General features: G+C 40.8%; 3 protein-coding genes across 5 annotated transcripts; 2 read left to right on the top strand and 1 right to left on the bottom strand.

The window, feature by feature from the left end:
• The first annotated feature begins 508 nt into the window (after window positions 1-508).
• mapk14a (mitogen-activated protein kinase 14a) lies at window positions 509-13,220 on the top strand. Of its 3 annotated transcripts, none has more exons than XM_087781646.1 (12): window positions 509-831; window positions 3,755-3,884; window positions 3,955-4,013; window positions 6,772-6,883; window positions 6,982-7,011; window positions 7,928-7,975; window positions 8,048-8,162; window positions 8,247-8,318; window positions 9,688-9,767; window positions 11,458-11,536; window positions 12,152-12,325; window positions 12,401-13,220. In XM_087781646.1, the coding sequence occupies exons 1-12, from the start codon at window positions 722-724 to the stop codon at window positions 12,469-12,471; spliced, it is 1,080 nt and encodes a 359-aa protein (XP_087637772.1). In that variant the 5' UTR covers window positions 509-721; the 3' UTR covers window positions 12,472-13,220. The 3 variants fall into 3 exon arrangements, with proteins under 3 accessions (XP_087637772.1, XP_087637771.1, XP_087637770.1); XM_087781645.1 differs by lacking the exon at window positions 9,688-9,767 and adding an exon at window positions 9,323-9,402 and having other exon boundaries at window positions 591-831; XM_087781644.1 differs by having other exon boundaries at window positions 591-831; window positions 7,928-8,162.
• A 794-nt stretch (window positions 13,221-14,014) lies between these two features.
• Window positions 14,015-25,307, top strand: LOC148059368 (SRSF protein kinase 1-like). Its single transcript, XM_087781640.1, has 16 exons — window positions 14,015-14,110; window positions 14,673-14,727; window positions 15,914-16,041; window positions 16,729-16,837; window positions 16,954-17,041; window positions 17,375-17,462; window positions 17,579-17,685; window positions 17,765-17,930; window positions 18,772-18,797; window positions 18,870-19,089; window positions 19,148-19,516; window positions 21,395-21,495; window positions 21,597-21,704; window positions 21,783-21,852; window positions 24,210-24,302; window positions 24,518-25,307. The coding sequence occupies exons 1-16, from the start codon at window positions 14,098-14,100 to the stop codon at window positions 24,700-24,702; spliced, it is 1,926 nt and encodes a 641-aa protein (XP_087637766.1). The 5' UTR covers window positions 14,015-14,097; the 3' UTR covers window positions 24,703-25,307.
• On the bottom strand, window positions 24,801-27,139 carry lhfpl5b (LHFPL tetraspan subfamily member 5b). Its single transcript, XM_087781649.1, has 3 exons — window positions 26,731-27,139; window positions 25,648-25,884; window positions 24,801-25,580 (listed from the first exon to the last, which is right to left on the bottom strand). Exons 1-3 carry the CDS (start codon window positions 27,137-27,139, stop codon window positions 25,570-25,572), a joined length of 657 nt encoding a protein of 218 aa, XP_087637775.1. The 3' UTR covers window positions 24,801-25,569.
• Between the last annotated feature and the right edge of the window lie 261 nt (window positions 27,140-27,400).

The raw sequence follows: 27,400 nt of genomic DNA, 5'->3' as shown, positions 1-27,400 counted from the left end.
ACAGTGTTTCTTCTTTCGTTTTATATAGTGTGGGTTTATTTATTATAAACGGATTCCTATCATTCCGCTTGTATGTGAAATCTCGCGAGATCTCAGACATGTTGCAAGCAGGGTGCAAGTTGTCACGTCAGTTCGCCTTGAACAATTTCTGACAGAAATATATTTATCAGTTATTTCCCCCATTAAATCATAATTAAATAGTGATAACATTGTTTTTATGTAAAAATATATATAGTTTTAGATCATAGCCTTATTGCGTTTTTTAGTTATAAAATGCAGCATATTCGCGAAAGCAATTGTTTTGGTTTAGACAGTCCGGGATATTAGTAGTTTTCAATTAATTTGTGTTAACGCTAAAATTATATATATATTTAAATTAGGATTCAAATAATAATCCCAGATTATTTTTTTTAGAAGATTAAAGTAACGTAGTTATGAAAGAACCGTTTCTGACAGAACTCCTTCGTGCTTCACTTGCCTGCGCAGAGGACTCTGGATCTGTCCGACGAACAAACAGCGTGAAGCTCTCGAACCTGCGCGCACACGGACGAGGGGATTCCTGCAAATACTTTCCCCGAATCGTAACCTTCCCTCTCACACGACCCGAGACCCCTCGACCGCCAGTGTTCCTGCATCTTGCACGAAGTTTTACCTCGGACTTTGTGGCGGTTCGAGTCTTGGGGGAGAAAGAAGAAGAAAAAAAAAGTCTTCACTTCCAGGAATGTCGCAGAAAGACTTCTACAGGCAGGAGGTCAACAAGGCCATATGGGAAGTCCCGGAACGCTACCAGAACCTCTCCCCTGTGGGCTCTGGGGCCTACGGATCCGTTTGGTAACACGACCGTCGACTCTTGACTTTTAACGCCGCGCACTACTTTCTCAACTTCCGTCCATTCATTTGTTCCGAGGCCTGTGCAGCAGATGCTAAAGTTCTGTTAGCTTGTCCAGAACATGCTAAGCTACGGTCGAACCACCGCCTCACTTGGAACTACTTCACGGGGAGAAATGCGTCAATTGTTGCAATTTCTTTAGGTTCCCTTTGATGCTAAGAAGCGATATTTACTATATTTTACTATCTTAACTAGTGATCTGTTGAATTCGTGGAAGCGTATTTACCTGTTTTGCATGAAGCAGCAACACACCTGTTTTTTATTATCTATATTTAGATTTCCAATACAGATAAAGTGAAAAGAAACGTGTCAAATGCCATCTTTATATGGTTAACTTGAACTTGTATTAAACGACGTTTAACAAGTATAGATCAGGGGCCACCTCTCATAATGTCGTGAGGGGCCATCATGCAAAAATACCAGAGCGAAAAGTTTAAAATCAAGATAAATGTATTGTTTTATTGCATTTTATACAACCTGTAACCTTTTCTGATATAAACCCTTTGCTTCCCCCTTTTTAAATCCCTTTTTAGGGGCAGTAAATGCCCACGAATATGACAAAAGTCTTTAAACAAATCCCTATAGACATTTAGAGACAAGTATTTAAAAATAGAATTAAAAAAATAGAATTGTTTCTACATGTTCTTTGGCCTCACCAGGGCCAGATAAATACAGTTAAAGGGCTGCACTTCGCCCAGTTCTGGTAACTTTTCGTTACATAACTTAACATCGATACACATTCTTCCAACTACAATGAATTATGCTTTTAGCAAATCGAATAAAACTTTTTTTTAGGGTTTAATCACATTATGTGTGACCTAAGTTTTCAAACAAGAATAAGTGCTGAGGGGAGAAAAGATGGAAACATCAAATTATAAGTTAATTTATTAACTGGAAATTAACAAAAAACGACATACAAGGAACAAGGAAGTAAATGCAACACAGTCGGTTACAAATTAATGGCCTTGTGTTTTGTCTTCAATGTAATTATTAGGTTTGTGTATTATTGGCAAGAATCTGACAATACTTATTGCATAACAGGGGCAATTATTTGATGTATTGTGATACTGCAGTATCAGGTATATAATTGTAGTATTGTCGATTACTTGACTCTGGTGTTGCAGAATTTACAGACCACATGACTCTTGACGTAATCGTCATTGCTTTCATTTGTTTTGCAACCAAAATATGTCCAAACATCAGCTTGAAAAGCTGCTGGAGTCAACTGTATCCTCTCGCCCTCAGTCATCGCCTGGATTTCCTTGTTTCTTTAGTTGCGAAGGACGTAATGACTGAAGTTTAATTGCAACGCCAAATTGAATATTTGCATGTTAAATGTAATTTAAAAATTGGAAATATTTAATTTCATGCACACTTTATTGAAATATAAACTATTAAATAACTTTAAAAAATAATTATACACACATTTTTGCAGCTTATTAATCAATCATTAAATCTTTATATTGGTGTTAGATGTGGTTTTAACCGGCCTTTTATGCAGTCGTTTCCTCAGTAATTTACTGAACATCCTTTTTTTCACTTATCATCAGATTTAGTTCCAGTGAAGTGAGAGGTTTCTCTTGACACTAGAGAAAGTTTTTGCACAAACCACCGACCTTAACCTGACGTTGGGTTTCCAGCTACTGTTTGTCGGTTAAGGGTTAATCTACCCCAGGAACAGACCAGTGCTGCAGCTATCTAGGGCACAACGCGTCTGCTGTGCACTTGCTTCAGTAGGCAGATGTTTGTTTTGCAGATGGAAGTGCACAGCTGGGCTCTGGCTAACATAATCTGTTGCTGGTCAGATCACCAGCTGCTTCACCGTAATTGTTTTTTTTTTTTAATGCTCACAATCCGGCTTTGAATGTGTACTATTTCCAGTTATTTATAGCTCGACAAATCACGATACTGCTGTTCTTATCGTGAGCCCGGGGTCGATTTTCATAGAGCGCATGACTTTATTTTTTACCAACCCGTGATGTACAAGATTCATTCTATTCCTGTCCTCAATTTCATGTTAGAAAAATTTCTATTTTTTAAAATTTAATCTGAGATTTAGATCTTCAAAATTGACTGCTGCAAAAATGTCTATCAGTCTCTTAAAACTTCTAAAACTTACTTACTATTCTACTAATACTAGTCCATTTACTATTGTTTTTAATTCAGTTTTGTCCTTTGTTATATGCTATATAAGTACAATTTATTATCATTACTAATAAAGTAATCTAGGTCCTGCTTTAATGTAATTTGCTCTCAGTGATGTCGGGCACAAATCTTGTTTTTCATATGAGAACTTTAGCTTATATAATAATAAATAAACGTATATAGTTATGAATCAAGGGCATACCTTAAAACATGTAATGAATGCTTGATGCTAGTTTTGTGTGGGATGATTAGTCCATGTTTTGGTAAAATAATATGTGTGGATTTTATTGCCATGTTTTTGAAATACAAATGTTCTTTCACTAAATGTGGATTCTTCGATCATACGAACAAACATTATTTAAGTGGATCTCTTGTCAATTCATAACCAACATCATAAAATAATTCTAAGATTGTTGAGCACTCAATTTTAAATGGACATGAAAAGAGTTTTCCAGAATTCTTTAGTGTAGGAAGTGTTTTCACTGAGAAATCAAACGTCCTTCAGAGGATCCTGCAGACGCTCAATCTGCTGAGCGACCCACTTTTCCGCTGATGTCGACTTTTCCCCCCTTTTCGTTGAATCGACTCGGCTCAAGTCGTTCTTATGAAACTCATTTCAAATTCCCTTAAACATTTCATCCCGGTCTCTCTTGACTTTCTTCTTCTGCTGTGTCAACCATCTCTGCCTGTATTTGAACACTTTTTTCCTCTCGCCTGCAGTTCTGCGTACGATGTGAAAACCGGGCTGAAGGTGGCGGTGAAGAAGCTCTCCAGGCCGTTCCAGTCCATCATCCACGCCAAGAGGACGTACAGAGAGCTGCGGCTGCTCAAACACATGAAGCATGAAAATGTAAGTTCACTTCTTTCCCCTCTTTTTAGTCATTTTGAAGTCGGTGGTTGACGCCGTCGTGTCTCCGCAGGTGATCGGCCTTCTCGATGTCTTCAGTCCGGCGACCAGCCTGAAGGAGTTTACCGACGTGTGAGTGTTTTCCTCTCTTTGATTCTCAAGCTACCGTCTTTTTTTGGGACACTTTGACCCCTTAAAGTTGCCATTTCCACGAGTCATCTTCAGCTGCAGACGATGACGGCCGTGATGTCCCACAAACGAAACCACCTTTTCATCTGGTTTCCTCTTAGAAACTGCTTTTCCTTCTCCTTTCTCTCACTCGTTCCCCTCCTTTTTACTTCACTGGCCCTCTGTTGATGTCTGCTGGAAACAGGAAGTGGACAACGAGGCGGTGACTCAGCTGTCAGATGTGCGCAGCCGCCCCGTGCATGTGTGGAATGTGCGATCCTGTTTTCAACTGTATCAGAACGCATTAGACTTTATTCCAGTCGCCGCCCAATGGAGGAATTTGTTCTCTCTGATAAAAGCTGTTGTGCTGCAGAGAGAGTCCAAATATTGACGGGGATTTAAAGGACAACACGTTGGCTCCCTGTTGCACTTCTACTGCTAGTTAACTAGTAAAAAAAAAGGGGTGTTAACATCTACACTTGTTAACGCTTACGCCCTCAATCATGACCCTCAACTTTTTTTTCTCTTTATCTCCTCTTCCACTTTCATTTCCCTTCCAATATTCTCATGCCTGCCAGTTACGTAGAGCCGTGGTTGATCCAATGAGGCGCGTGTGTTTTGGTCATGTGATCTGGACCTCGGACGGGAGACTGTGGTGTCAATAAAGTTTTAGACTTTGACAGCGACCACTCGCAGGATTTTATGTACAATTGCGAAAATATATGAAGAGTACAACAATTTTGTTTAAAAAATAGCGTTACTACGGCGACTCATGAAGTAATACTACTTTGACTTGCGTGGTGACGGTGCATTTACTTGAAGTTTGGCTTTGTATTTTACCAACATTTTGACAGATTTGAGTGCTGTGTGCCACAAATCGGTTCAGAACCAGAATTGATGCATAACTTGATTTAACTAAAGGATTTTAATTGTGCCTTGCAGTCCAAAAATAAGTGTAAAATTAAGTTAACATGATTTGTCTGTTATGTTGGCTATAATTAAGTACATAATTGAAGAGAGTTGAAAAGTATAAGTAATTGTATTATTATTAAATAACTACCGGAAGGGCCCTTCTTTAATAGAAGCTGTTTGAACGAAGACCAAACCCTCTAGTGGTTATACAGTGCAACTGCCTGTAACCGGTTACACGATGGTTACAAGCCTTGACTACATGTGAAGAAAAATGTAAAACATTGATATTCACAGTCAAACACAAAGGGTTAAGATTTTTAGTGCCGTTATTTGAAGCTCATTATGACTTCGGGTTTTTAATTTCTTTTAACTCTGAATGAACCTTAAGAAAATGTAAATCTTCACCTGGGGTAGCCTCAGGGGAAAGTCTGAAGAATGCACTGAACACGTTATCATGTAGCTCAATCTAAAGATCACATTACCTTCGTCTGTTGCAGAGCAGTATGGGGCTATGATATGTACATTTTGAAATCTATATTAGTTTGACTGCACATTGTTTAATTGATTTGAAGCATTTGCACGCCTCATTTGGAAGCTAATGGCTACAGAACGGAAGGATACAAGGCAAGGCTGCTAAGCATTTTCAGGTGCGACAGAGGTGATTTTTCTTCAGTTTTTGCTTTTCTTCCCTCAGAGCAAAAATGAGAATCAACGGTAAAAATTAACTTGAATGGGTCACATGCTGACTTTTGTCCCCTCACAACAGCGCCTCTGTTTCTATTAGACAAAAACTATTTATATCCCATTTTTCCAAGGCTGGTGAACTTAAGAGTCACCGTGTCCTGATGTGCTGCTGAGAACAAGTCCTGGCACAAGCGGGGTCTATTTCAGGACGCCAGGCCCGTGTCGAGCGAGAAGTATTTACGGAAACAAATAGTGTCCGAGGCGCCGCATCCTCCGGGTCTTTGCCTGTGCGGTGAACTACACCTTGTCAGGGATTACTTTTTAAATGATCCGCTGATGCTTCTTTATTCTGATTTTTGGTGGTGTCGGTTGTGGCATTCCTTTTGTGAGGGGTTGGGCTTTCTTGTGTCCTTGGAGAGGCTTGCGAGAAAAGGAGAAGCGGCAGCAGAACCGGTTCCCCTTATTGTTCCTGCTGCACATGTGGGGGCCCGGTCTCAACAGAAGGCACCGCAACACTAGCAGCTAATTTGTCACGGAACACTTGCAGCTCCAGCTATTCAACGTTGGCAGACATTGTTCGTTCACCCTCTCGGCTATGAGGAAAAAAGTTAGCATCAATGCTAAGAATCTATGGATGTGTGCTTTTGACAGATGATAAAAAAAGCTTCTTCTTTTTAACAATAATTTGAAGACATTACATAGACATAAACTTAAACTTAAATTTGCATGTCAAGCCAAGCATTAAGAACTCTTTCCACAGGAGTTAAAACATCTTACAAATTGCAATACCTGTAATGTTTTAAGACTCTTAAGAAAATGATTTTATATTCAGTTTGGTCTGGATTTAAAAAGATTTGGAAGCTTTTGTTATTCACTTGTATGGCTGCTCACTGCTGCTGCTCCGTTACGAACATGCAAAAAAAAAAAACCTGAAAACTTTATAAAACACAGCTCATTCGAAATTTCTCGAAATGTTTTTATTGATTTGTTTTTATTGGGTGTTTTCATAATGTGATAATTAGCTCCTTGGCAGAGGTATTCACTGTCTGCTCTTCATCAAGAAGTTGTTTGTCTTGTGAAGCTTTCCAAAATTCTCTTACTTATTCTCTCTTATTCTATTTCTCAGGTACCTCGTCACCCATCTGATGGGCGCCGACCTCAACAACATCGTGAAATGTCAAAAGCTCACAGATGACCACGTGCAGTTCCTCATATACCAGATCCTGCGGGGGCTGAAGGTCAGACCGCTGGGACAATTCATGATCAGTTTTCTTGAAAAAAAAAACACGTCAGTAACTGTTGTTCCTCTCTTTATTTTTTTTTCCTCCCACCACAGTACATTCACTCGGCTGACATCATCCACAGAGTAAGTACCTGTTCCCACTTTGACTCAGTGTTTATGGTTCCTGTTAGATCCACGCGACCGCTCGTTCAAACACGGCAGAGTTAATGATGTTTTCTTTTAATCATGTTTTATGAGAGCCGCACAATCTGCCGCTGCATTATATATACAAGCTTTTTACTGATGCTCCTGACTCCTGTGTAGCAACTGAAGTGTCTCATCAACACGAATGAAACTCCTCACCGTTCATGAAGATGGAGGTTGTTGTTCGGAACAAGTGCTTTCAAATGACCTCGCCTCCTGGTGCTGGACCCAATTTTGCCTTTTGATTTGACGCATTTATGCCTCGCTCAATTCAAAGCTAAAGGAAAGAGAATAGAAGGATTTTTGACTCTTGATAAGTAGACTCAATATGAACTAAAAATGGATGAAACTGTTATTACTAACAGGAAACTCAGATTTACTTTGTGGTTTACGCAGCTTCTGCCACGTGCTTCCCAGAAAATGTCGGTATGGTTTACAAAATCTCGCTGTCTGGCAGCCAAAGAAATGGAGCAGGAACTAGGAAATTTTGGATTTTATTTCGCTGATGACGAACGATTGTTTGCCTTTTATCTCTTGAGACAAATTTCAGTAGCTGTCACAATTATTAAGACCTGTGTTCACTCTGTTCAGGACAGTAAGTAAGTAATTTGTATTTGTATAGTGCTTTTCCAGACCAGGGTCACAAAGCGCTTAAACAATCAAAACAATATTCAATAAAGTTTATATTTTAAAAGATCAAGATAATACTGAGAACAACACAGGAGTTCCAGAAAATCAAGGAAAAGCCTGAACAAATAAAAACGTCTTAAGATGTTTCTTAAAGGAGTCAGTAGATCCATCAAGCGCAAAGAGTATTCCAATTAAAAATCATAATAAATAAACTTTCACTTCACAGGATTTGAAACCCAGCAACCTGGCAGTGAACGAAGACTGCGAGCTGAAGGTGAGTTGTCGTCGACTCTTCGGGCGACCGTTCTTCGCATCGCGCCACAAATCCTCTCCCCCCCTCTGTCAGATTCTGGACTTCGGTTTGGCACGACACACCGACGATGAAATGACGGGATACGTCGCCACCCGCTGGTATCGCGCCCCGGAGATCATGCTGAACTGGATGCATTACAACATGACAGGTGGGGTTCTTGGTGTGTGTCCCCCTAGTGGTTAAATCTTTAAATGACACGTCAATGTTTTTGTTCCCCCCCCCCCTCTCACAGTGGATATCTGGTCCGTGGGCTGTATTATGGCAGAACTCCTGACGGGCAGAACTTTGTTTCCTGGCACCGACCGTATCCTTTTCAACACCAGCTTTAGTCGTCACATGTACTAGCAACAAGTCTGTCTCTGGATGCTTTTATTAGTGTTGCACAATGTTCCTTCTTTGTAACCAAAGAATACATAGTTTTCGCCAGCACACTTGAGTATAAACACGCCCCCTAGGCTTTGATTTAGACCCCCTATGTTCAGATTACGTCCAGCAGAGGGTCTTTGTTTTAATTGTCACCCTTAATAACAGCTCAAGCGCTCGGTCTGTCCGTGCTTTGCTCTCTTTTTTTGCATCCTCCTGCACAAACGGTTGAGAGGAAAACGGAGCAGCTACAGCTAGTTAAACTCTAGTCTAAACTTAAGACCAAAACATGGTCGACAAAATAAAGTAGGAATGTTCTCGGTGCACGTGAAGTGCACTGACAAAAATTCAATTAAACACACATGTGCAGATTTCCTACAGAAAAAACTTTTAGTTAATCCTGTTTAAAAAAAAATAAAACGATAACAATTAGTCCATGATTCAAGTGTACAGAACGACTGTTGTTCCAATGCGACGCAGCAACTTCCTTGACGTTGTGCAACACTTATAATCGTTTCTGCATTTTATATAGACTCTTTAAATTTCCCGTTGTGAAACCTCTGTCTTCACTCCTGCTTGACGACATCTGCTGAGATAATCGGAACTTTTTTTCAAACAACTTTTCTTTCACAATCCGCCCACTGAAGCTGGAACTTCTTTGTTTGGGGATAGTGACTCTAAAATAATCCTCCTCCTCTGATCCCATCAGAACTTTTCTAAATGTTTACCCTGCTTTTTTTTCCCTGCCGTTTACCGTCTGCTCTAGATGGGTCATTTCCTGGCTGCTCTTTGTGCAGAACCTGCATGCTGGTTTCCCTTCTTTGCTTCTCCCTCCCACCCCCTGGTACAAAATCAAGTGGGTTCTGCGGATGGTTCTGTAGTGAACTGTGAAGACTTTCAGGTCCCTCGTCCAGAAGCGGGTCTTCCTTTAACGAGTGCCGGTAGATATTGATCAGTTGAAGCTAATCATGATGATCATCGGAACACCGGGCCCTGAGCTCTTGATGAAAATATCTTCATCAGCTGTGAGTTACAAACTTGTGAAAAGGCTTCTCTTCCCCTCTCCACTAACCACTGCTCTGCTGGACTAGATCGCATGTTTTTTTTCTGAGTTGGTGTTTTTGCCGTGGGATTAAAAAGTGTTTCTGTCGCTGTAATCTGAAGACCGTAATCCAACAATCATCATCTGTGGTTTGAAGCGTGTTTGGCTTTGAAGTTTGTCTTCCCGGCCTAGGACCGCTAGGATGTTAGATTTGCTTCCTAACCACCTCTGCTCTGTCGCTACACACGCCTTGACACAAGCTTCGTAGATATAAACCAACTACAGCAGATTATGCGTCTGACAGGAACGCCCCCGTCATCTCTAATAAGCAGGATGCCCAGCCATGAGGTGAGAAGGGTCTGTGGGGGCCTTTTTAGCTGCTACTGGCAACAGAAAAGTAAAAAAAAAAAGAAAAAAAAAGGGGTGTGTACTGGCAAGAATATGGCGATACGATACAGGGACCACGATACAAATATCATAAAGGTGTAGTAACGAGGATATATTTGTAGTATTGTCGAGTACTCGACAGAATTTACTTGCTTTCATTTGTTTTGAAACCAAAATATTTCAGAACATCAGCTTTAAAAAGCTGCTGGAGTCGACTGTATCCTCTCGTCCTCAGTCATCGCCGGGATCTTGCAGAATTTCATTCCGGAAGAGCACTATATTAATAAAAATTACTTACTTACTTTAGGGGATGTAAGTTTAATTGAAATACAAAATTTAACAGGCACCCCTGTTAGTGAAGCTTTAAATGCTGCTAGAGCGGACTGTATCCTCTCGTCCTTAGTAATGTGGACGTGTAATGACTGCTGCAATCTAGCTGCTGCTGCATCCTAGTCAATTGTGAATTTAAAAAAACTGATTTTTATCTTAAACGGACTTTGTTAAAATACTGTATGAACCATAAAATAACGTTGATAACAATAAAGTATAATTTAAAATCCAACAAAAACCCATCCTTACCGTTATCTTTTTGTAAAATTGATTGGGCTTTAAATCAAATTTTAAACTGTAATTCACATCAGAAACGCACACTTTGATTTGTATCCTCCAGATGAGAGTTAGTAACTCAAGTCTCGCTCTGTCTTTAAGAAACTCAAAACTGTAAGCTTTTTGTTGATGGTTGTCCTTTTTTAATGTAGCCATTAGCTCCGCCATTTCCTCCAAACTCTCTCGGGTCTGTGAAGGTCCGCCTTGAGGTCGCTTAAAAAAAAAAAAGGCAGTCAGAAGTTCTTTGTCTTGCAGCTAAAAATGGTAAAAAAATAACTTTTCTGATCTGAAGTTTGGGAACTTTTCCAGCCTAGACTCCCTGAAGGAAAAATCCTGCTCGCGAGACTCTTTGAACCACGGATGTGGCGCATGTTGTGTCGCGCTGTCAGAAGTCAGACACTGAAGTTATTTATTATTCAGGCGTCACATAAAAACACTCTCTCTCTCAAAAAAGTAATTGAAGCTCGACGCTTTTCTGAAAGCCTGGAATATTTGGGAATATATCTCCACTAATGATCTTAATAAGCATGTTTGAACATGCATAAAGGGACATTAATGACGTGTCTGCTGTGTGTTTTCAAGTCCCTGTGATGCATGACTGAACTGTGTCACTTCCCACAAATGTACTTCTCATTATTTTTATTGCTAAACTTTTTCAGGGTTTAAAAGGGTTAATTAAACATTTGTTCCCCTTTTTTCTTGAATGAAACAATTAAATCTTTGATTAGAAATTCGAACAGCATGTGCTATTTAAAGACTATTCAATTATTAAATATGAGAAAAAGAGCTGAGCTAGAAGGCACATTTCACAGAGCGCAAAGTGAAAAATGGCTTTGTCAAATGGTGTATCTTAAATGGTTTGTAATGTATATATAATATGAGTAAAGTAAGAATCTGGTCCTAAAACTAGTGATTACATGGTAACTTTAAATAATCTGCAAGATGGCGCTGTTGGGCCATATTTTAAGCGGTTGCTCGGCAATGAGTCATGCTTTAATTCTTCTTGTCACATTGTGTTTTTTATTGTTGTTGTTTTTTTCGCCAGGCCCGAAACTACATCAGCTCCCTCCCTCAAATGCCCAAGAGGAATTTTGAGGATGTCTTTATCGGGGCGAATCCACTAGGTGAGCTCATGATAACCGGTTTGAATCAGACTCTCTGTTGTAATTCAGGTTCCATGAGCGAGTGACGCAATGTTTTCAAGATGTTTTTGCACATCCGTCACTCGAGGCTCAGGAGGAGTTCAAAGAATGAGGAATACGCAATAAATATGACTATTTCAAGTTTATAAACTTTGTCCTACACTATTTTATAAAAACTTTTGAATTTGAAATATTTTATATATTTAATTAATACATTTCCTTTGAAGACGTATATTATATTTATAAAAAAACAATATGTTTACTTGAATATGTCAAATATAATTCAAATGTGAGAAGAATATAGAAGAAAATGCATCGTTTCATACATATTCTGAACTATATATTAATACAGTATATGATATTAAAATACATTTACTAAATGTATATTTAAGAAATGGTAATGAAGTATGTTCTTACTTGCATAATTACTTTTCACAGCTTTTGAATTTAAAAATATTTTAAATTTTTCAGGTGAAAATACATTTATTCTAATATACTTTCTAATTTAATAAATATGTTTAACAAAAAGTATTTCTGGAGAGAAAAGAAAAATCATCTTAAATCCGTCCGACTCTCCTCGTTTCTCTGCGTCCAAAGCCGTGGACCTGCTGGAGAAGATGCTGGTTCTGGACACCGACAAGCGGATAACGGCGGCCGAAGCTCTGGCCCACTCTTACTTCGGTCAGTACCACGACCCGGACGACGAGCCGGAGGCGGAACCGTACGACCAGAGCTTCGAGAGTCGCGAGCTTGCGATCGAGGAATGGAAACGTGAGTGAAAATCTCCTCGTGAACGAAGAATCTTGTGTGTACTTTTCTAATCTGACCGTTGACGCTGGTCTGCAGGATTAACCTGGGAGGAGCTGTGTAGTTTCGAGCCGCCAAACTTCGACGAAGACGACGACGAGATGGAGTAAAAATAAATCTTACCGGCACAGCCTTGAAGTTTAGTGTTCTACTCTCACCAGCCTTCTTTACGTCTCCACTATTTCAGGGGGAATCATTGCTAAAAAAATTATTTATGAACCACTTTTGTTGATGGTCAATTGCTGGAGAAGCTTTTTTGCTCATATCAGATTATTTCTTTCTTAGAATTGGTCGCTGTGACTCTGAAATGCTGAAACGATAGAGTGAATAGTTTTCGATTTGACTTGTAGTCGGGGGTAAGTGTTGAATTCTGCCGACGTCAACATTGTGAGATGATTTTTAAGTTAGACCATGACATGTATTTTATCGTAGATGAAAAGCTAGTGCTCGACACTTAGTTTTAGCAAGTAGATATCGTTCAAATGAATTCTGAATGTGCACAGCCAAAATGTGGGGGACTTAACGCCTGAAAATTCACTTCATACTCTGCTCTAAACATGTAAATATTTGTGCCATATCTTTTTTTTTTTTTTTTTTAATCCTTGTGGTTTCTTTTTGTGGTTTTGTCTTCAATCACTTTCAGCATGTAACGTGTGTTGGGGGTTTACAGAAATATGAAAATGTCTCGCTAAGATCTTTAATAGAATTACACCTTTAATGTCAAAAAAAGGGATATGAAATGTATTTATACTTTTTAGCAGCGGTATTTATAAATCGACAATTGAATCTTTCACTTGTTGACTCAGAGTTACTATCTTCAGTCCTTTCTTTAACGAAATAAAGTTATTTTTTAAGATGATTTTGGACTTCTGTTTTCTCTTTAAACGTATTAAATTCGGAATGTTTTTACCTTCCTTTGCCCTGCAAGTGGATCGTGACTGAAGACGTACCTGGAGTGAGCAGTAGACCAGCTTGACCACTAAATGGCTCTAATCTCAGTCCCTGGTTAATGACTTTGCTTTACAGATTTGTTAGTTGACCAATGAGATTTGTAGTAATACTTGTAGGTTGGAGGAAAACATGTGTTTATTGCTAAGAATATTCAGGAGGAGATGCCAGTTTTCTAGAAGAAATACACAATTACTGTTTTAGTTAGTAAGTTATTTGTATTTATATAGCGCAGGAAGATAAAATAACCTAAGAGTAAATTATAATTATAGAAATGTTCTTTAATCAAAGAAATGTAATTATCAGGGAACAAATTGAATTAAATCATCCTTAAGGATTAATGATTACTTTTAATATTTATTATGTTTTGCATTGTCTGTTGCGCTGTTATTTTTCTTTCTTCACCAGGCAAAAGAAAAAAAATCGCTCCATTCTCATTTTATGGTTTTATAATAATAATAAATCTATTTTTAAAATGATCATTCAAACAATACGCATAATAAAAGACACAATGCGCATGTGCAGTACCTGTCAAATAAGATTTGCTATAAAACGATCTATTCGGTAAAACTATATTATAATCGTTTACTTTTATCGTCATGTCGGTTTAATGTAACAGTACATAGTTATCGAACGACGAAGATGTCGTATATAAATAAAAACATTTACGGTAAAGAATACAAGATTTTTGGCTTGTAATGTGTCGGGTAACGCTGATGAGTGCGCATGCGCAGAGTATTCTGCTCACTGGCGGTGTAGCTAACAGCTAAGCTACCATCCCAGGCAACATGGAGAGAAAAGGTAAATCGCTTCCCCGACATGACGCGCACTTTAGCGGCGCCATTATCACGCGTGCATCCCGCGACACACCTCGCGGCACAAAGCTCCTGTCATAAACATTCTTCTCGTGAAGGCTGCACGCCGGAAAAAAATGCCTAAAAAACTGATGGCGTCTTGTCTCGGTTCGGTTAGCTTTAGCTTCACCAGGGACATGTCAGGATTAGCTAGCTGGAGGTTTCTAGTCTCCTATGTGCGCACCTCGAACCCTCGCATCTCTCCCGGCGAGATAGCGACCCTTGTACCGGGGATGGGTCGAACCGGGCAGACGCTGAATTGTGTCGGGGATTAGTGATGTAACTGGAGGGGAAAATATTCAATATCAAACCGGTTGACAGATGCGACACAGTTTTCCCCCAAAAAATGCAAACATCATCTTCATTTTGAAGATATCAAGAAAAACATCCCGTTCACTCGTGTGTATGAATAGACGATTTTCTTTTTTGCGAATTAAACGACATGAAAATGCAATTTTAGATACAAATCTGAACAAAATGTGAATATTGTTGTGCTTCGTTTTTAACAGTGTTGGCGCTGCAGGCCAGGAAAAAGAGAGGAAAAGCGAAGAAGAGCAGCAAAAAGTGAGTGAATAAACTGTCTTATGTTGTTTATTATTGTTATTATTATTATTAAGAATCAAGGCTTGGACAATAACACCAGCAAATAATCCATTAAAGACAACCCCTTTATGTTGATGCATCAAAGAATTAATGGAATAAAAAGGCTAGTTTTGGATCTTCAGGTTTTTTTTTAATCAAAGATGACACTGTTGAGATCTTTAATAGTATATTTATGGAGTGAGTTGGAATAATAATAATCAATGTTTAAGTTATTATTATCTTTTAAACTTGTGAGCATGTAAAGAAGCCTAATGAGAAGGTAAATGATGGACAATTTAAATTGTAACTTATTGATTTTATCCACTTCTTTCTCTTTATATATGTTTTTTGTCTTCTTCTTGATCTTAGAAGAAACCAAACATTGTTCTTCCAAGGTTGGTTACGACGGCTGTAACAAAGCCTTCTTAAATTTGCACTGGTTTAAATATATTTATAATAGACTAAAGGCTTTATCTTTGCTAAGATAAACAAAACGATGGAGAATGGTGATGGCTCAAATGTCTCGATGTTTACTTTGTTACAACAAACTACTAATCACGCCATCAGCAGCATCCTCCGGAGCGTTGCATAACAGCGAGGGCTAAATTTAAAACGAGACTGAAGAAGCTCACATCAGCCCACAGCAGCATGGAGCTTTAAAAGAAAAAGCGTAGTGATGGAGACACCCCTCCTTCAGACGGCGGCTTCTGATGTGGTGATGCTCCCTCGTCGGAGCGTCACGTTGATTGCGGCACAAGTCTGCGTGTGAACCGATGTCTCGCTGTCGTGACACGGCGGAGGAGGCGCGGAGGAGGTGGTTAAATTGTTGGTATTAGAGCATCTGTCAGACCGCAATAATGAGGCTGTGCCGAGAGCAACCTTCAGCTGTACACAAGCTCTTAGTGTTGTGGCTCAGGAATCCTTTTGGACGCCACGGATCATGTTCATTGTGTCGGTTATTATTTGACGGGAATGTAATGATGCAATAATCCAAGTTACCGTTTAAGAAAGTTTCTTTGATCTTCCTAAAATGGTGAAGAAAAAAGTATTTGTACAGAGATTCATCTGTGCTACCAACGGCGTGAGAACAAGTGATAATAGACCTATAAGGAAACACTCAAAACACTTTGACACTGATGCTGATAAGACCTGTCGACCGCCCCCCCAGGCAGCCAGCCAACACTCGAAGTCGACAGCAGCCGCAACCCGAGGCTTCGCCTCAGGAACCAGAAGAACCAGAGGAGATTCTGGGTTCTGATGATGAGGAGCAGGAGGATCCCAACGACTATTGTAAAGGTGAGCAGTAACACTTTTTAATTCATTATTATCTAGGAGCCATGCTGAGTGAATGAAATTGAAAGATTAAAATGTGAAAATAAAATGGAGGAAATGGATTACAAACATCTCACCAGTCCCTCCTAATATATTTTAAATCTGCACTATATCCATCTATGAACCTAAATCAGGGTAAACCATTTACAGATTTTCCTTGACATGCTGAGTCAGTTTTTAATGATGTGGTAAAACATTTTCAAATGACAACAATGACTCGCACACATTTATACATGTGTCAAGATTATAAATATGATGATGTTAAAAGATTATGTTTCATTATAGAAACAACAATGGCTGTTTAACCTCTCAAAGGAATTAAAATCAGAAAGTAAATGAGAATCCAAATGCAGTGTTATTAGAGGTGTTAGCGGTTTTTGCAGCATTAGGTTCAGCAAATTGTTTTCTCGCATTGATTGTCACTGAGGCAAAACAGGAAGAGGTATACCTACACAAACATATGTCAAGAGTTTGAACAAAACCACACTTGAAGTGTGAAGTGGACTTGAGTGGCTCGGGTGGAAAACAAAAATGTCTTAAGCTTAAAGGAAAAATTATGAGCAATCACACTCTAAACCATATCATAAATGTTCTGCAGCTTTCACCTTCTGTATTTTGTGCTGCTGTGCTCACTGAGAATCGTCTCTACAGGGGGCTACCACCATGTGAAAGTGGGTGACCTTTACAACGGAAAGTACCATGTGATCCGAAAGCTTGGCTGGGGTCACTTCTCCACCGTGTGGCTCGCCTGGGATACTCTGTAAGATTCCAAAAACACTCCTCCAGTGAGGTGTAAAAGTCTCCGTCTGGTCTTGTCTCGCTCGTCGTCAGCTTCATTTTTTTTTTCTGAGCATGTCATGTGCGCTGTGGTTGCAGGATGAAGAGGTTTGTTGCGATGAAGGTGGTGAAGAGCGCTGAGCACTACACGGAGACGGCCGTGGACGAGATCAAACTCCTCAGATCGGTAGGACAAATTGACGCTTTTGTCATTTTTGACAGGTTTAGTGCTGCAACAGGTGGATATTTATTATCTAATGTGGGTCAAAGGTCAAGTTATTATAATTTATTTTGACCCTTAATACAGCGTTTGCCTTTCTAGAGCAGTAAATAGCTGTGACAGGTCCACTGTACCGCGCTGTAAACCATTTCCAGTCCAGTTAACATCCCTACATGGAACAAATGGGTTAATTGCTCACGTTCTCACGTTCATGTTTTAAATGGCAGCAAAGTTTTTGCCGGTCCTAGAACAGACAGGTGTTTTCCAATGCAGTCCCTGACTCTGGTTTCTCACACTCAGGTTAGAAATTCGGACCCTGACGACCCCAAACGTGAAATGGTGGTCCAGATGGTGGACGACTTCAAAATCTCCGGAGTCAACGGAACTCGTATCCTCCAGTTTAGCTCGCAATTGTCTGGATAAATGTTACGATCTCACGTTGAAATTGATGTTTATTTCAGTCCGTCTGAGATTTTCGTCGTTGCCTTGACTGCCTGTGATCAGACGTGTGCATGGTGTTCGAAGTCCTGGGACATCACTTATTGAAATGGATCATAAAATCCAACTACCAGGGTTTACCTCTCCCCTGTGTGAAGAGCATCATCCGCCAGGTAAACGTCTCCCGAGAAGTTGGACGTTTTCTCTTCATCTTGTGTTGAGGTTTTGTCAAAACACCGTTAACTCTTCCAGGTGCTCCAGGGCCTCGACTATTTGCACACAAAGTGTCAGATCATCCACACTGACATCAAGCCCGAGAACATACTGATGAGCGTCGACGAGCCCTACATCCGGAAACTGGCGGCAGAAGCCACAGAGTGGCAGCGTGCTGGAGCTCCGCCTCCTTCTGGTTCAGCAAGTACGTTAGCTTAAAACTTCACACTGGACACCCGGTCGTTGGATTTGCACACCTGGTTCCACCAACTTCATCTATGAAGTTACAAATGGACGCGCTATGGAAGTGTATCAGTGCCATCAGAATATTGAATGTTTGAATTAAACAAGGGTATTGGATTTAATTATTTTTTCAAATGTTTTAGATTTATTTATTTGCATTTTGAAAGGTTGAATTTGTTTCATTAAATAATTGAATTCAATAATCTTTATATTAAAGGTTGTTTTTTTTTTTAATAATTGAATTTTACAAAATCAAATACAATTTTCTTTTTTTTCTGCACCTACAAAGCTACTTGATCAAACAGTCATGTGATTGGCTGTGCCTTATGATTGGCTAAGAGTTCGATAAAGTACCTTAAGATTGCCTGGTGGCACAACTATACCAACAATTTTATATTTAATTAAAAGGCTATGAATAAAAAAAAATACAGACATTGGAAAAATATTTGTTTAAATATTATTTGATTAAAATATCAAACTCTGTGTACATTAAAAAAAAAAAGTATTAAATAGTAATATTGAATTTCTCTAAGGAGATGAATAAAGTATCTATCTAATAAAAATGCATCCTTTCAATATAGGAATTTTAACTAAATAATTTAAAACAAAATAATTAAATTCTTAAAATAAAAAAATTGAAATGTTAAATTCAACCATTTAATTATTTGATGGCACTGAATTACTTCCATTCAATATTTTTGAGGAAAATGCATCCTAAAAGCAACCCTCTGGTACACACTTGTACACAGATCCAAAAGTTTCACCTCTACTTTTTTTAATTAATTTCAATCCTTGTCTTTCAGTCAGCACGGCTCCAGCTCCTAAACAGGTAAAACCCTTTGATCTCAGCTCACCCAGTTTGACGGACGCATCCATATTCATGTCTTGGCATCTCCAACAGGCTGTGAAAATGTCTAAAAACAAGAAAAAGAAGTTAAAAAAGAAGCAGAAGCGTCAGGCGGAGCTGCTGGAGAAATGCATCCTGGACCTGGAGGAGATGGAGAAGACCACGGAGGTCCGAGAGGACGAGGAGGACGAAGACCCGGAGTCTCCGAAGGGCCGAGCGTGTGCTCCTCTCAGGCAGGTGTCTCTGCAGGAGCTCGGCAACGAGGAAGAAGAAGGTGAGAAACATGTCTGCCCTTTTGGATGAAGCGTCTTCATTTATTATCGCGTCGGCAGGAAGCAGCACAAGTGCAGACGTGGCCAGTCCAGGACCGGACAGGCGGACGGAGGTGAACTGTAACGGTCACGTGGAGGAGCACTGGACCGACAAAGACCAACGCAACGGCAACACGGAGCCCTCGGACCAGCACGTCGGTCAGGAGCAGCAGACGGAGTTCCCCTCGTGCTCCAACGCTAACGGCGTAGATTCCGCTGAGGTCAAGGACCTGAACTCTGAACGTAGAAGTCCTGAGAGCGGAGATGAGGACAGACGCCACTCGGCTGCTCTGGAGGAAGGAGAGCTAGAGCGAGGGGTGGATCACGAGGAAGAGGAGGATGAGGAAGGGACCAGCTGTCAGTTCAGGAACCAGGAGAGCCTGAGGAACGGTCAGTTGTTTTCCTGTCGTCATTATGGGTCTTTATGGCCGTGAATCTGGAAGTACAGTGGCACTGATGCAACGATATATTGAATTTATTGTAGGTGACAAGATGAGTCTTGACATAAATCTGGGAATTTCATCTGAATCACGATATATGGACAACGATGCCATATATTGATAATGAAGGGACAAAGATACATTTGTCGTTTATTTGTAGTATTGTCAGTAACATGACTGGTGTTGCAGAATCCACAGACAATGTGACTCTTGATGAAGTCTTAACTGCTTTAATTTGTTTTAAACCAGCATATGTTCAGCTTTAACTTCTGATGTCGACTGTATCCTCTCGTCCTCAGTCATCGCTGGTATCTCGAAGGGTTTAATTGTACCTTTAGTTGCGAAGGACATAACAACTGCCATCTGGTGGCCGGAAGTTTAATTGAAATACAAACATGAATATTAGATCAGACACTTGTATTGCACAACATGGGAATTATTTTGTGGTGTCGGTACAGAGTTGGCTGTAAATTGGAAATAAAAACTAAAATAATTTAATTTTATATACACGTTTGAAATATAAATAATAAAAGAACAATGATAAAAATAATACATTATTTGAGAGCCACAAAAAACCCAATCCAGTTGTGTTGAATTTACAACTAGGGCTGCGCAATTTTGGAAATAAGTGCGATATTCGATATTGGTGTCTTAAATTGCGATATCGATATTAATGCCATATCTTGTTCTATCTTTCACCTAAAATGAAGCTGGTGCATGCGCCTGCGCGCGAGTACTGTAGGGTAGGTCCGAGGTTTAAGGAAAACTATGCGATATTTCTCTTTTGTTTATTTCCGCGCTTCTTTGCCGACATGATGAAATATCACTTATAACGCTCAGTTTCCCGGACTTGCATCGGTTTCCCGCGAAACTGACGACATCAGAGAGGAGCTACCGGCGTGTCGCGATATCACCAAATCGATAACAAATCCACCTCCGTGTACACACGACACTTGACCGTTTATAAATGCTAACTTACTTACTTAACAACTTAGGTCATTAGCATACGACAAAGACGGACAGGTTTACACTTGTTTGGAAGTTCTGCGATCTTATAAAAATGCTGCGAACAACTGAGACGAGATGAAAAGTACTTGCAATAAGTTGCTTTAACAAAGGGGGTTGAAAAAGATGAGTGATTTATTGGTCAAAGTGCAGATTTAAGAAATGCTTGATTTATAAATTTAAAAATTATAAATCTTCCAACATGTTTTCGATATATCGTGCAGCCTTACTTACAACCCTTTATGACACCCACCTTTAAGAACTATATACTATGGGAATGTTCAGCAGCTGCTGATCCTGTTGCTGCTCCTCTGATCTCTGAAACCGTGAAGAATCTCACAGACCACTCACTGATTTGAATAGCAAATTGCTGGTGTAGTTCGAGTGGGCGCCTGAAGTTCACACGGATTCAAAGAGCAACAAAGGAAGGAGGCTGAGTCATGTTGTCTCTTAGACACATCGACTGAGCTCTCAGCAGCTGCGAAGATGATCGATCCAATATAAGACTCTAACTAGTATAAAATCTGCAGATGTATTGTAAAGGACAAGATTGGATTGAATCAATCGATCCTAACAGTATTAATCGGGGGGGTCCCAGACCCCTGGTTCGAAGACTTGTACTCTGTTCTGTTGGGCATTTGTTCTATTTATTATTATTGTTTGAAATGAGTGAAATTCCGGGGGAATATTCAGTCATCAGTGCTTCTCAACGTTCTATCCTGCTTGTATCCAGATCTGTAGCTCCAGTGAGCGCTTGATCCTCGTGTGGGGGAAATAGATTGAAAGAATCCATTCTTACACTTGTTCCTCTTCCTGGTCCCAGACAAGCTCACGGCAGGATCCCTGCTGGTTAACCCCCTTGAGCCACTCAACGCAGACAAGATCAAGGTCAAGATTGCTGACTTGGGAAACGCCTGCTGGGTGGTGAGTCGTCTGCCAGAAAATGTTCTTTTTTTTTTTCTCGCATTTCCCCGACGAGGATGAACCTTTTTTTTTTTTTCTTTTTGCTCCCTCTGCTCGCTCAGCACAAGCACTTTACAGAGGACATCCAGACGCGACAGTACCGGTCGCTGGAGGTTCTGATCGGGGCGGGCTACAGCACACCGGCCGACATCTGGAGCACGGCCTGCATGGTGAGAGCGTGGAAGCTACAGAGGTTTACGACTCACTGCGTGTGAATTCTTGTCTGATGACTCCCTCCTTCTCCGCAGGCCTTCGAGCTCGCCACAGGAGACTACTTGTTCGAGCCACACTCAGGAGAAGACTACTCCAGGGATGAAGGTATTTTTTCTGCTTGTCAGAGATTATACTTTTGAGTCACGCCACCCACACACACACACACACACAAGTCACCCACACCTGATGTCAAATGGCTTTGATGATCAGAGGGGTTCAGAGATGAAGTCTTTAACCTCCAGCTCTGACGGTGCTGGCTCGCCATAAAACCCTTTCATGTGTCGTACGTGCTTGAGATGTTCAGTTCCTTGTTGTTGAAGTGGATGTAGTTGCCTCCCACAAGGAGGTAACTAAAGTTGTGAATGGATTGAATCAGGCTAGTAAGAAAGTAACTTTTTTGATCTGTTATTCTTAAACTACACTTTGACTCAAGTGGATTCCTGGTCCAGAAATCCTTCGAACACTACTTTTAAATTCTTAGCGCTGAGCTCCTTGGCAGTGGTATGTGTTGTCCAAGTGCTTTTCCATGTTACTATGATGGTGTAAGACCCTGTGTTGTCTTTTGATAAAAACTCGAGCCTAAATCAAATCCTTCAAATGATGCGTGAAAAGAAACCTTCAACTAAGATTAGATTAGATTATCTTGCACAAGTGAATCTATTTGTTTTTATTAGTGTAGTGTTTTGTGCGTCAACATGATCTTTTGTGTGTCAAATGTTTTTTCTAAAACAAAGAAAACGGTTTTAACTTTCAGTTTTTTAATATAATAAGATTTTTTTTAATGTATATCTCATACAATGCATATGAAGTGTCGTTGACAACATTCCTTTGGCTCGTTCCTCAACAAACCTCCATCTGTTTCCTCGTCTCTCGATCAATCCTCTGTTTGATTTGGCAGCGATTGTCAGGATTTGTGTTCCGACTCGATTTTCCACCTGCAGCACCTTTTGGTATTTGCTGTTTCCACGGCTCTCTGCACAGACACGTCCTGCAGCTTCTCTCTCAACATCACTGTTAGCACTGTTGTGATGATCTCATTTGATTTCAAAAGAAAATTCAAAGCTGCTGCTGTTATTTGTTTTCTTTCGCAACTTCTGCGAGTCAAAGTTGTAAGTAAGTAAGTAATATTTATTTATATAGCGCTTTTCCAGACCAGGGTCACAAAGCGCTTAAACAAACAAAACAATATTCAATAAAGTATATACTTTAAAGATCAAGATAATACTGAGAACAACACAGGAGTTCCAGAAAATCAAGGAAAAGCCTGAACAAATAGAAACGTCTTAAGATGTTTCTTAAAGGAGTCAGTAGATCCATCAAGCACAAAGAGAGAGGAAGATCGTTCCAAAGCTTAGGAGCAACAGCCTGGAAGGATTTCTCTCCTCTGGTCCTGAGCCGTGTGCGAGGAACCATCAGTAGATTCTGATCCACAGACCTCAGAGCCCGAGCTGGGGTGTAAGGCTGGATCAGATCACTGATGTAAGGAGGAGTCTGACCATGAATAGATCTGAAAGTAAGAACCAGAATTTTAAAGTTGATCCTGAAAGAAACTGGAAGCCAGTGAAGAGATTTAAGGATCGGACAAATGTGAGTTCTTCTACTAGAGCGGCTCAGAATTCTCGCTGCAGAGTTCTGAATCAACTGCAGGCGAGACAGATCCTTCTTGTTAAGACATGAAAACAAACTGTTACAATAGTCCAGACGAGAAGAAACAAACGCATGGATTATAAGATCCAGATCATGTTCCGACAACATTTTCCTAAGTTTAGAGATTTTTCTCAGTTGAAGGAAACAGTTGTGAGTCTCCTGCTGTGATTGTGTTTGCGCTCATGCAGTTGAGCTGCGTTTCTTGTGTACGAACTCACTCTGAGCTGCAAAACAAACCGGAAATGTAAGGTTAATTAATCAATATGTGAACATAGATTTATTTTCACAACTACAAACAACACGTTTGATTGAAACAAAAACATTTTGTAATTGTTTATTAAACACTAGTATACGTTTCAGGTATCTTTAGGGTTGTATTTTAATTGGAAATTTTGAGTCTATTCTTGCCTAGATCAGCAAGTCCTGCATCGGTTCCCCTGAAGCTAATCTATTTGTAGTTTAGCCATTTTATTTAACAACGTTCAAAAGGTCGGAAAAATATTAAATTAATTAAATATTAAAGAACTGAGATTTAATTTGATATGAGACCAAGTCAGGTTTTCCAAAAACAACAATAAATGTCTATGTAACGCATACACAAGTGTAAGAATAACTCAATTTTTTTTTTAAAGCAGCTCATTTAATTTATTTCTAAACATAAATTTATTAAACAAATTTTATTTTATATATACATTTTATTCACATGTGACCAGAAGCCTTCATGTATTTCTCTCTATGTAAACGATTGTTTCTTCTTCTTCTCCTCACTCTTTTTTTTTTTTTTCTCCCCCCTCCATGATCGATTCTGTCCCCAGACCACCTCGCTCTCATGATAGAGTTGCTGGGTAAAATCCCTCGTCACTACGCCCTGAGCGGGAAATACTCGCAGGAATACTTCACCAAGAGAGGTACGACCTCCCGCCGTCTGCGGCTCGCTCTGGGAACACACCGGGGGGGTCGACGGAGGTTTAAAATTCCTCACAAGACGAGGAGCGATAATCTCTGTGTCTGACCGGACTCTCCAGACCCCCCTCCTCGACCCAGAGCCGGCCAATGACCAGGACTGTTATAAATAATAATATAAATGTGGTTCCCGCGCTGACCCTGTGTTGTCCGCCCGCAGGTGACCTGAAGCACATCACCAAGCTGAAGCCGTGGGGGCTGCTGGAGGTGCTGGTGGACAAGTACGAGTGGCCGCACGAAGAAGCCGAGTGCTTCGCCGACTTCCTGCTCCCCATGTTGGATCTGATCCCCGAGAAACGAGCCACGGCCGCCGAGTGCTTACGCCACCCCTGGCTTGCCCTCTAGTGGGGCGCCCCCGCTATTGCACCTCCCTCTCCTCCCTCCCTCTTACCAGAGACTGCAACAGATCACTTTCCAGTTTGGGCATATCAGATATTTATTTCTTTTTTTTTTGGTTGTCTTTTTATTTCTGTTTATTGTTAGTTTTGCTCTTTAAATGTGACATCAGCAGCTCATCTAGTGACTCCTCCCCCCTCGTTCGTTTCACTCCCGCACCAATCAAACCACGTAGCTCTTGTCGGTCTCTCTCTCATTCTCACCATCCTTCCTCTTTAACCGTCTGTCTTTTTTTTATTTTAAAAAAAAGGTCATATTTTATCATTAATTCCACATGTAACGTCATCGTTTTTGTATTTTATGGACTTGCGGAGCGGCACACTGGGCTGACGATGGAACTTCTGCCGCCGCTTCCGGGACTTTATCAGTTACTCACTCGGTGTAAAAGTGTATTTTCTTCAGGTAAACGAGTCTCATTCCAACTTCTAAAAAAGAAAACAACAAAAAACAACAACCTTTGATTCACCGTCTCGGTGTTTTAACGACCGTTTAAAGACCACATCTCACAATTAAAGAAAAACAAGTGGAAATAAACTGTATATATCTGTACCAAAGACTTTGCCTTCATGTATATGACAGTTATGTACAGTTTCTAAACTTGGCTGGGTGGTTGTTTTAAACAAAAAAAAAAAAAAAAAAAGGGTGTGTGAGTGTGAGGCCGTCGTGTTTTTTAAATGGAGGTGATGATCCTATTCAAGTGTTTCCCGGTTCAAGCCAGAAAAGTGTAGAAAAGTAAAATAAATGTTCGTTCATGAATGAAAGTGTTCACGCTGTCTTTGCTTCTGGTGAAGTTTTCACTTCCACCGGACGACGTCATCAGGGGTTTCCTGTCCCGAAGGAAGGGGTTAGTTTTAGGGACTTTTGAGATTGACGGGTGGTTCCCGGACTACTTACCCGCTCCCTCCACCTCGAAGTCGTCCGGCAGCAGCTTGTCCTGCCGGTTGCCGAGCGTGAAGGACAGGAGGGCGAGAAGCAGGGCGTCCAGGATGCTGATGATGGCCAGGATGTAGGCCCAGCGCACCGTGCAGTTGCCCAGACTGTACTTGTCGGTCCTCTGGCCGCACATCCGCTTCACCTCCGGCGCATCCCAGCCGTCCGGGTAGATCATGCAGCCCATCACCATCAGAGCAGCTGCAGAGAAGCAACTGTTGTAAGTAAGTCATTTTTATTTGTATAGCGCTTTTCCAGACCAGGGTCACAAAGCGGTTAAACAATCAAAACAATATTCAATAAAGTACATACTTTAAAGGGCAAAATAAAACTGATAACACAACAGGAGTTCCAGGAAATCAAGGAAAATCCTGAAGAAATAAAAATGTCTCAAGATGTTTCTTAAAGGAATCTTTAGACCAAAGCTTAGGAGCAACAGCCTGGAAGGATTCCTCTCCTCTGGTCCTGAACTGTGTGCGGGGAACTATAAGTAGATTCTGATCCACAAACCTCAGAGCCCGAGCTGGGGTGTAAGGCTGGATCAGATCAGTGATGTAAGGAGGAGTCTGACCATGAATAGATCTGAAAGTAAGAACCTTAATTTTAAAGTTGATCCTGAAAGAAACTGGAAGCCAGTGTAGAGTGTTAAGGATCGGAGAAATGTGAGTTCTTCTACTAGAGCAGGTCAGAATTGTCGCTGCAGAGTTCTGAATCAACTGCAGGTAAGACGGCTCCTTCTTGTTTAGACATGAAAATAAACTGTTGCAATAGTCTGTTGTGTGTGTGTAGAGTGTCACTTGTCGCACCATCTGGTGTCTGCTGAGGTGTCGGACCAGGTCCAGTCTCTACACCAGCTCTTGTTACGTGTAACACAAACTCGCCCTCAGAGGTGTCGCCGGTGAAACTTAATACCCGTGTTGTGTAGCGACACAATCACACCGTCTTGTCCGAGTTACTCCTTCAAATTCAGCCCAAGATTTTAATACAATTTAAAGTCTTAATCCTGTTCATTTTGAGTCCTGGTTCAAATGTCGGGCAAGGACTCACCCGAGGCGAGCTGCATCCAGGCGCAGATCTTGTAGACGTTGCCGGCGTTGCAGAAGAAGAAGAGGCTGAAGCACACCATGGTGCCCACGATCAGCAGCATGGAGGAGCCCACGAAGAACATGGCGGTCCGGAACGCCGGCGACGGGATGGAGTTGAAGTCCAGGATGCTGCCCTTGCAGGTGAGCTCGGAGGTCAGGGCGTTGCCGATGCAGTAGTGGAAGAGGCCGAAGTAGCCGGCCTGCGGCGTGTTGACGCTGTCGCCGATCCAGAAGGGCTGGATGAAGACCACCACGGTGATGATGACGAAGCAGATGGTGAAGACCGCCCACATGACCCCAATGGCCCGGGAGTTCCTCACGTAGTTGGTGTGGTAGATCTTCGCTGCCTCCTGAGCCGGGAGCAGGTCCATGGTGACCGCACGCGCGCACGCAAACGCACGCCCGCACACTTCAGTGGCTGAGCTGAGAAGAAACTTCAGCACCACGGACAGCAGCCCACCTCGCCTCTGACGTCATCGACGCGTCATGGTGCGCTTAGTTTGGACGTTTGTGTGACAAAAAAAAACAAATGGAAATAAACTACGATTAAAATGACTAATAAGTATTTATGTTTCGTAGTTTTTTTGGTGTTAAAAATATTAACTTTATACCAACGAAAAAACGATAACAAA

This window comes from Callionymus lyra, chromosome 19, assembly GCF_982586985.1.
Source record: "Callionymus lyra chromosome 19, fCalLyr1.hap1.1, whole genome shotgun sequence".
NCBI lineage: Eukaryota > Metazoa > Chordata > Actinopteri > Syngnathiformes > Callionymidae > Callionymus > Callionymus lyra.
Note: the sequence above shows the minus strand (reverse complement) of the source record. Positions and strands in the feature narration are given on the sequence as shown.

Coding starts and splice junctions, on each gene's coding strand:
- mapk14a (XM_087781644.1), top strand. CDS start 722: ATGTCGCAGAAAGACTTCTACAGGCAGGAGGTCAACAAGGCCATATGG. Junction 4,014..6,771: donor CTGAAGGAGTTTACCGACGT/GTGAGTGTTTTC, acceptor TCTATTTCTCAG/GTACCTCGTCACCCATCTGA. Junction 7,012..7,927: donor CGGCTGACATCATCCACAGA/GTAAGTACCTGT, acceptor TTCACTTCACAG/GATTTGAAACCCAGCAACCT.
- LOC148059368 (XM_087781640.1), top strand. Junction 17,463..17,578: donor CTCCGGAGTCAACGGAACTC/GTATCCTCCAGT, acceptor GCCTGTGATCAG/ACGTGTGCATGGTGTTCGAA. Junction 17,686..17,764: donor TGAAGAGCATCATCCGCCAG/GTAAACGTCTCC, acceptor TAACTCTTCCAG/GTGCTCCAGGGCCTCGACTA.
- lhfpl5b (XM_087781649.1), bottom strand. CDS start 27,139: ATGGACCTGCTCCCGGCTCAGGAGGCAGCGAAGATCTACCACACCAAC. Junction 25,885..26,730: donor CTGGATGCAGCTCGCCTCGG/GTGAGTCCTTGC, acceptor GCTTCTCTGCAG/CTGCTCTGATGGTGATGGGC.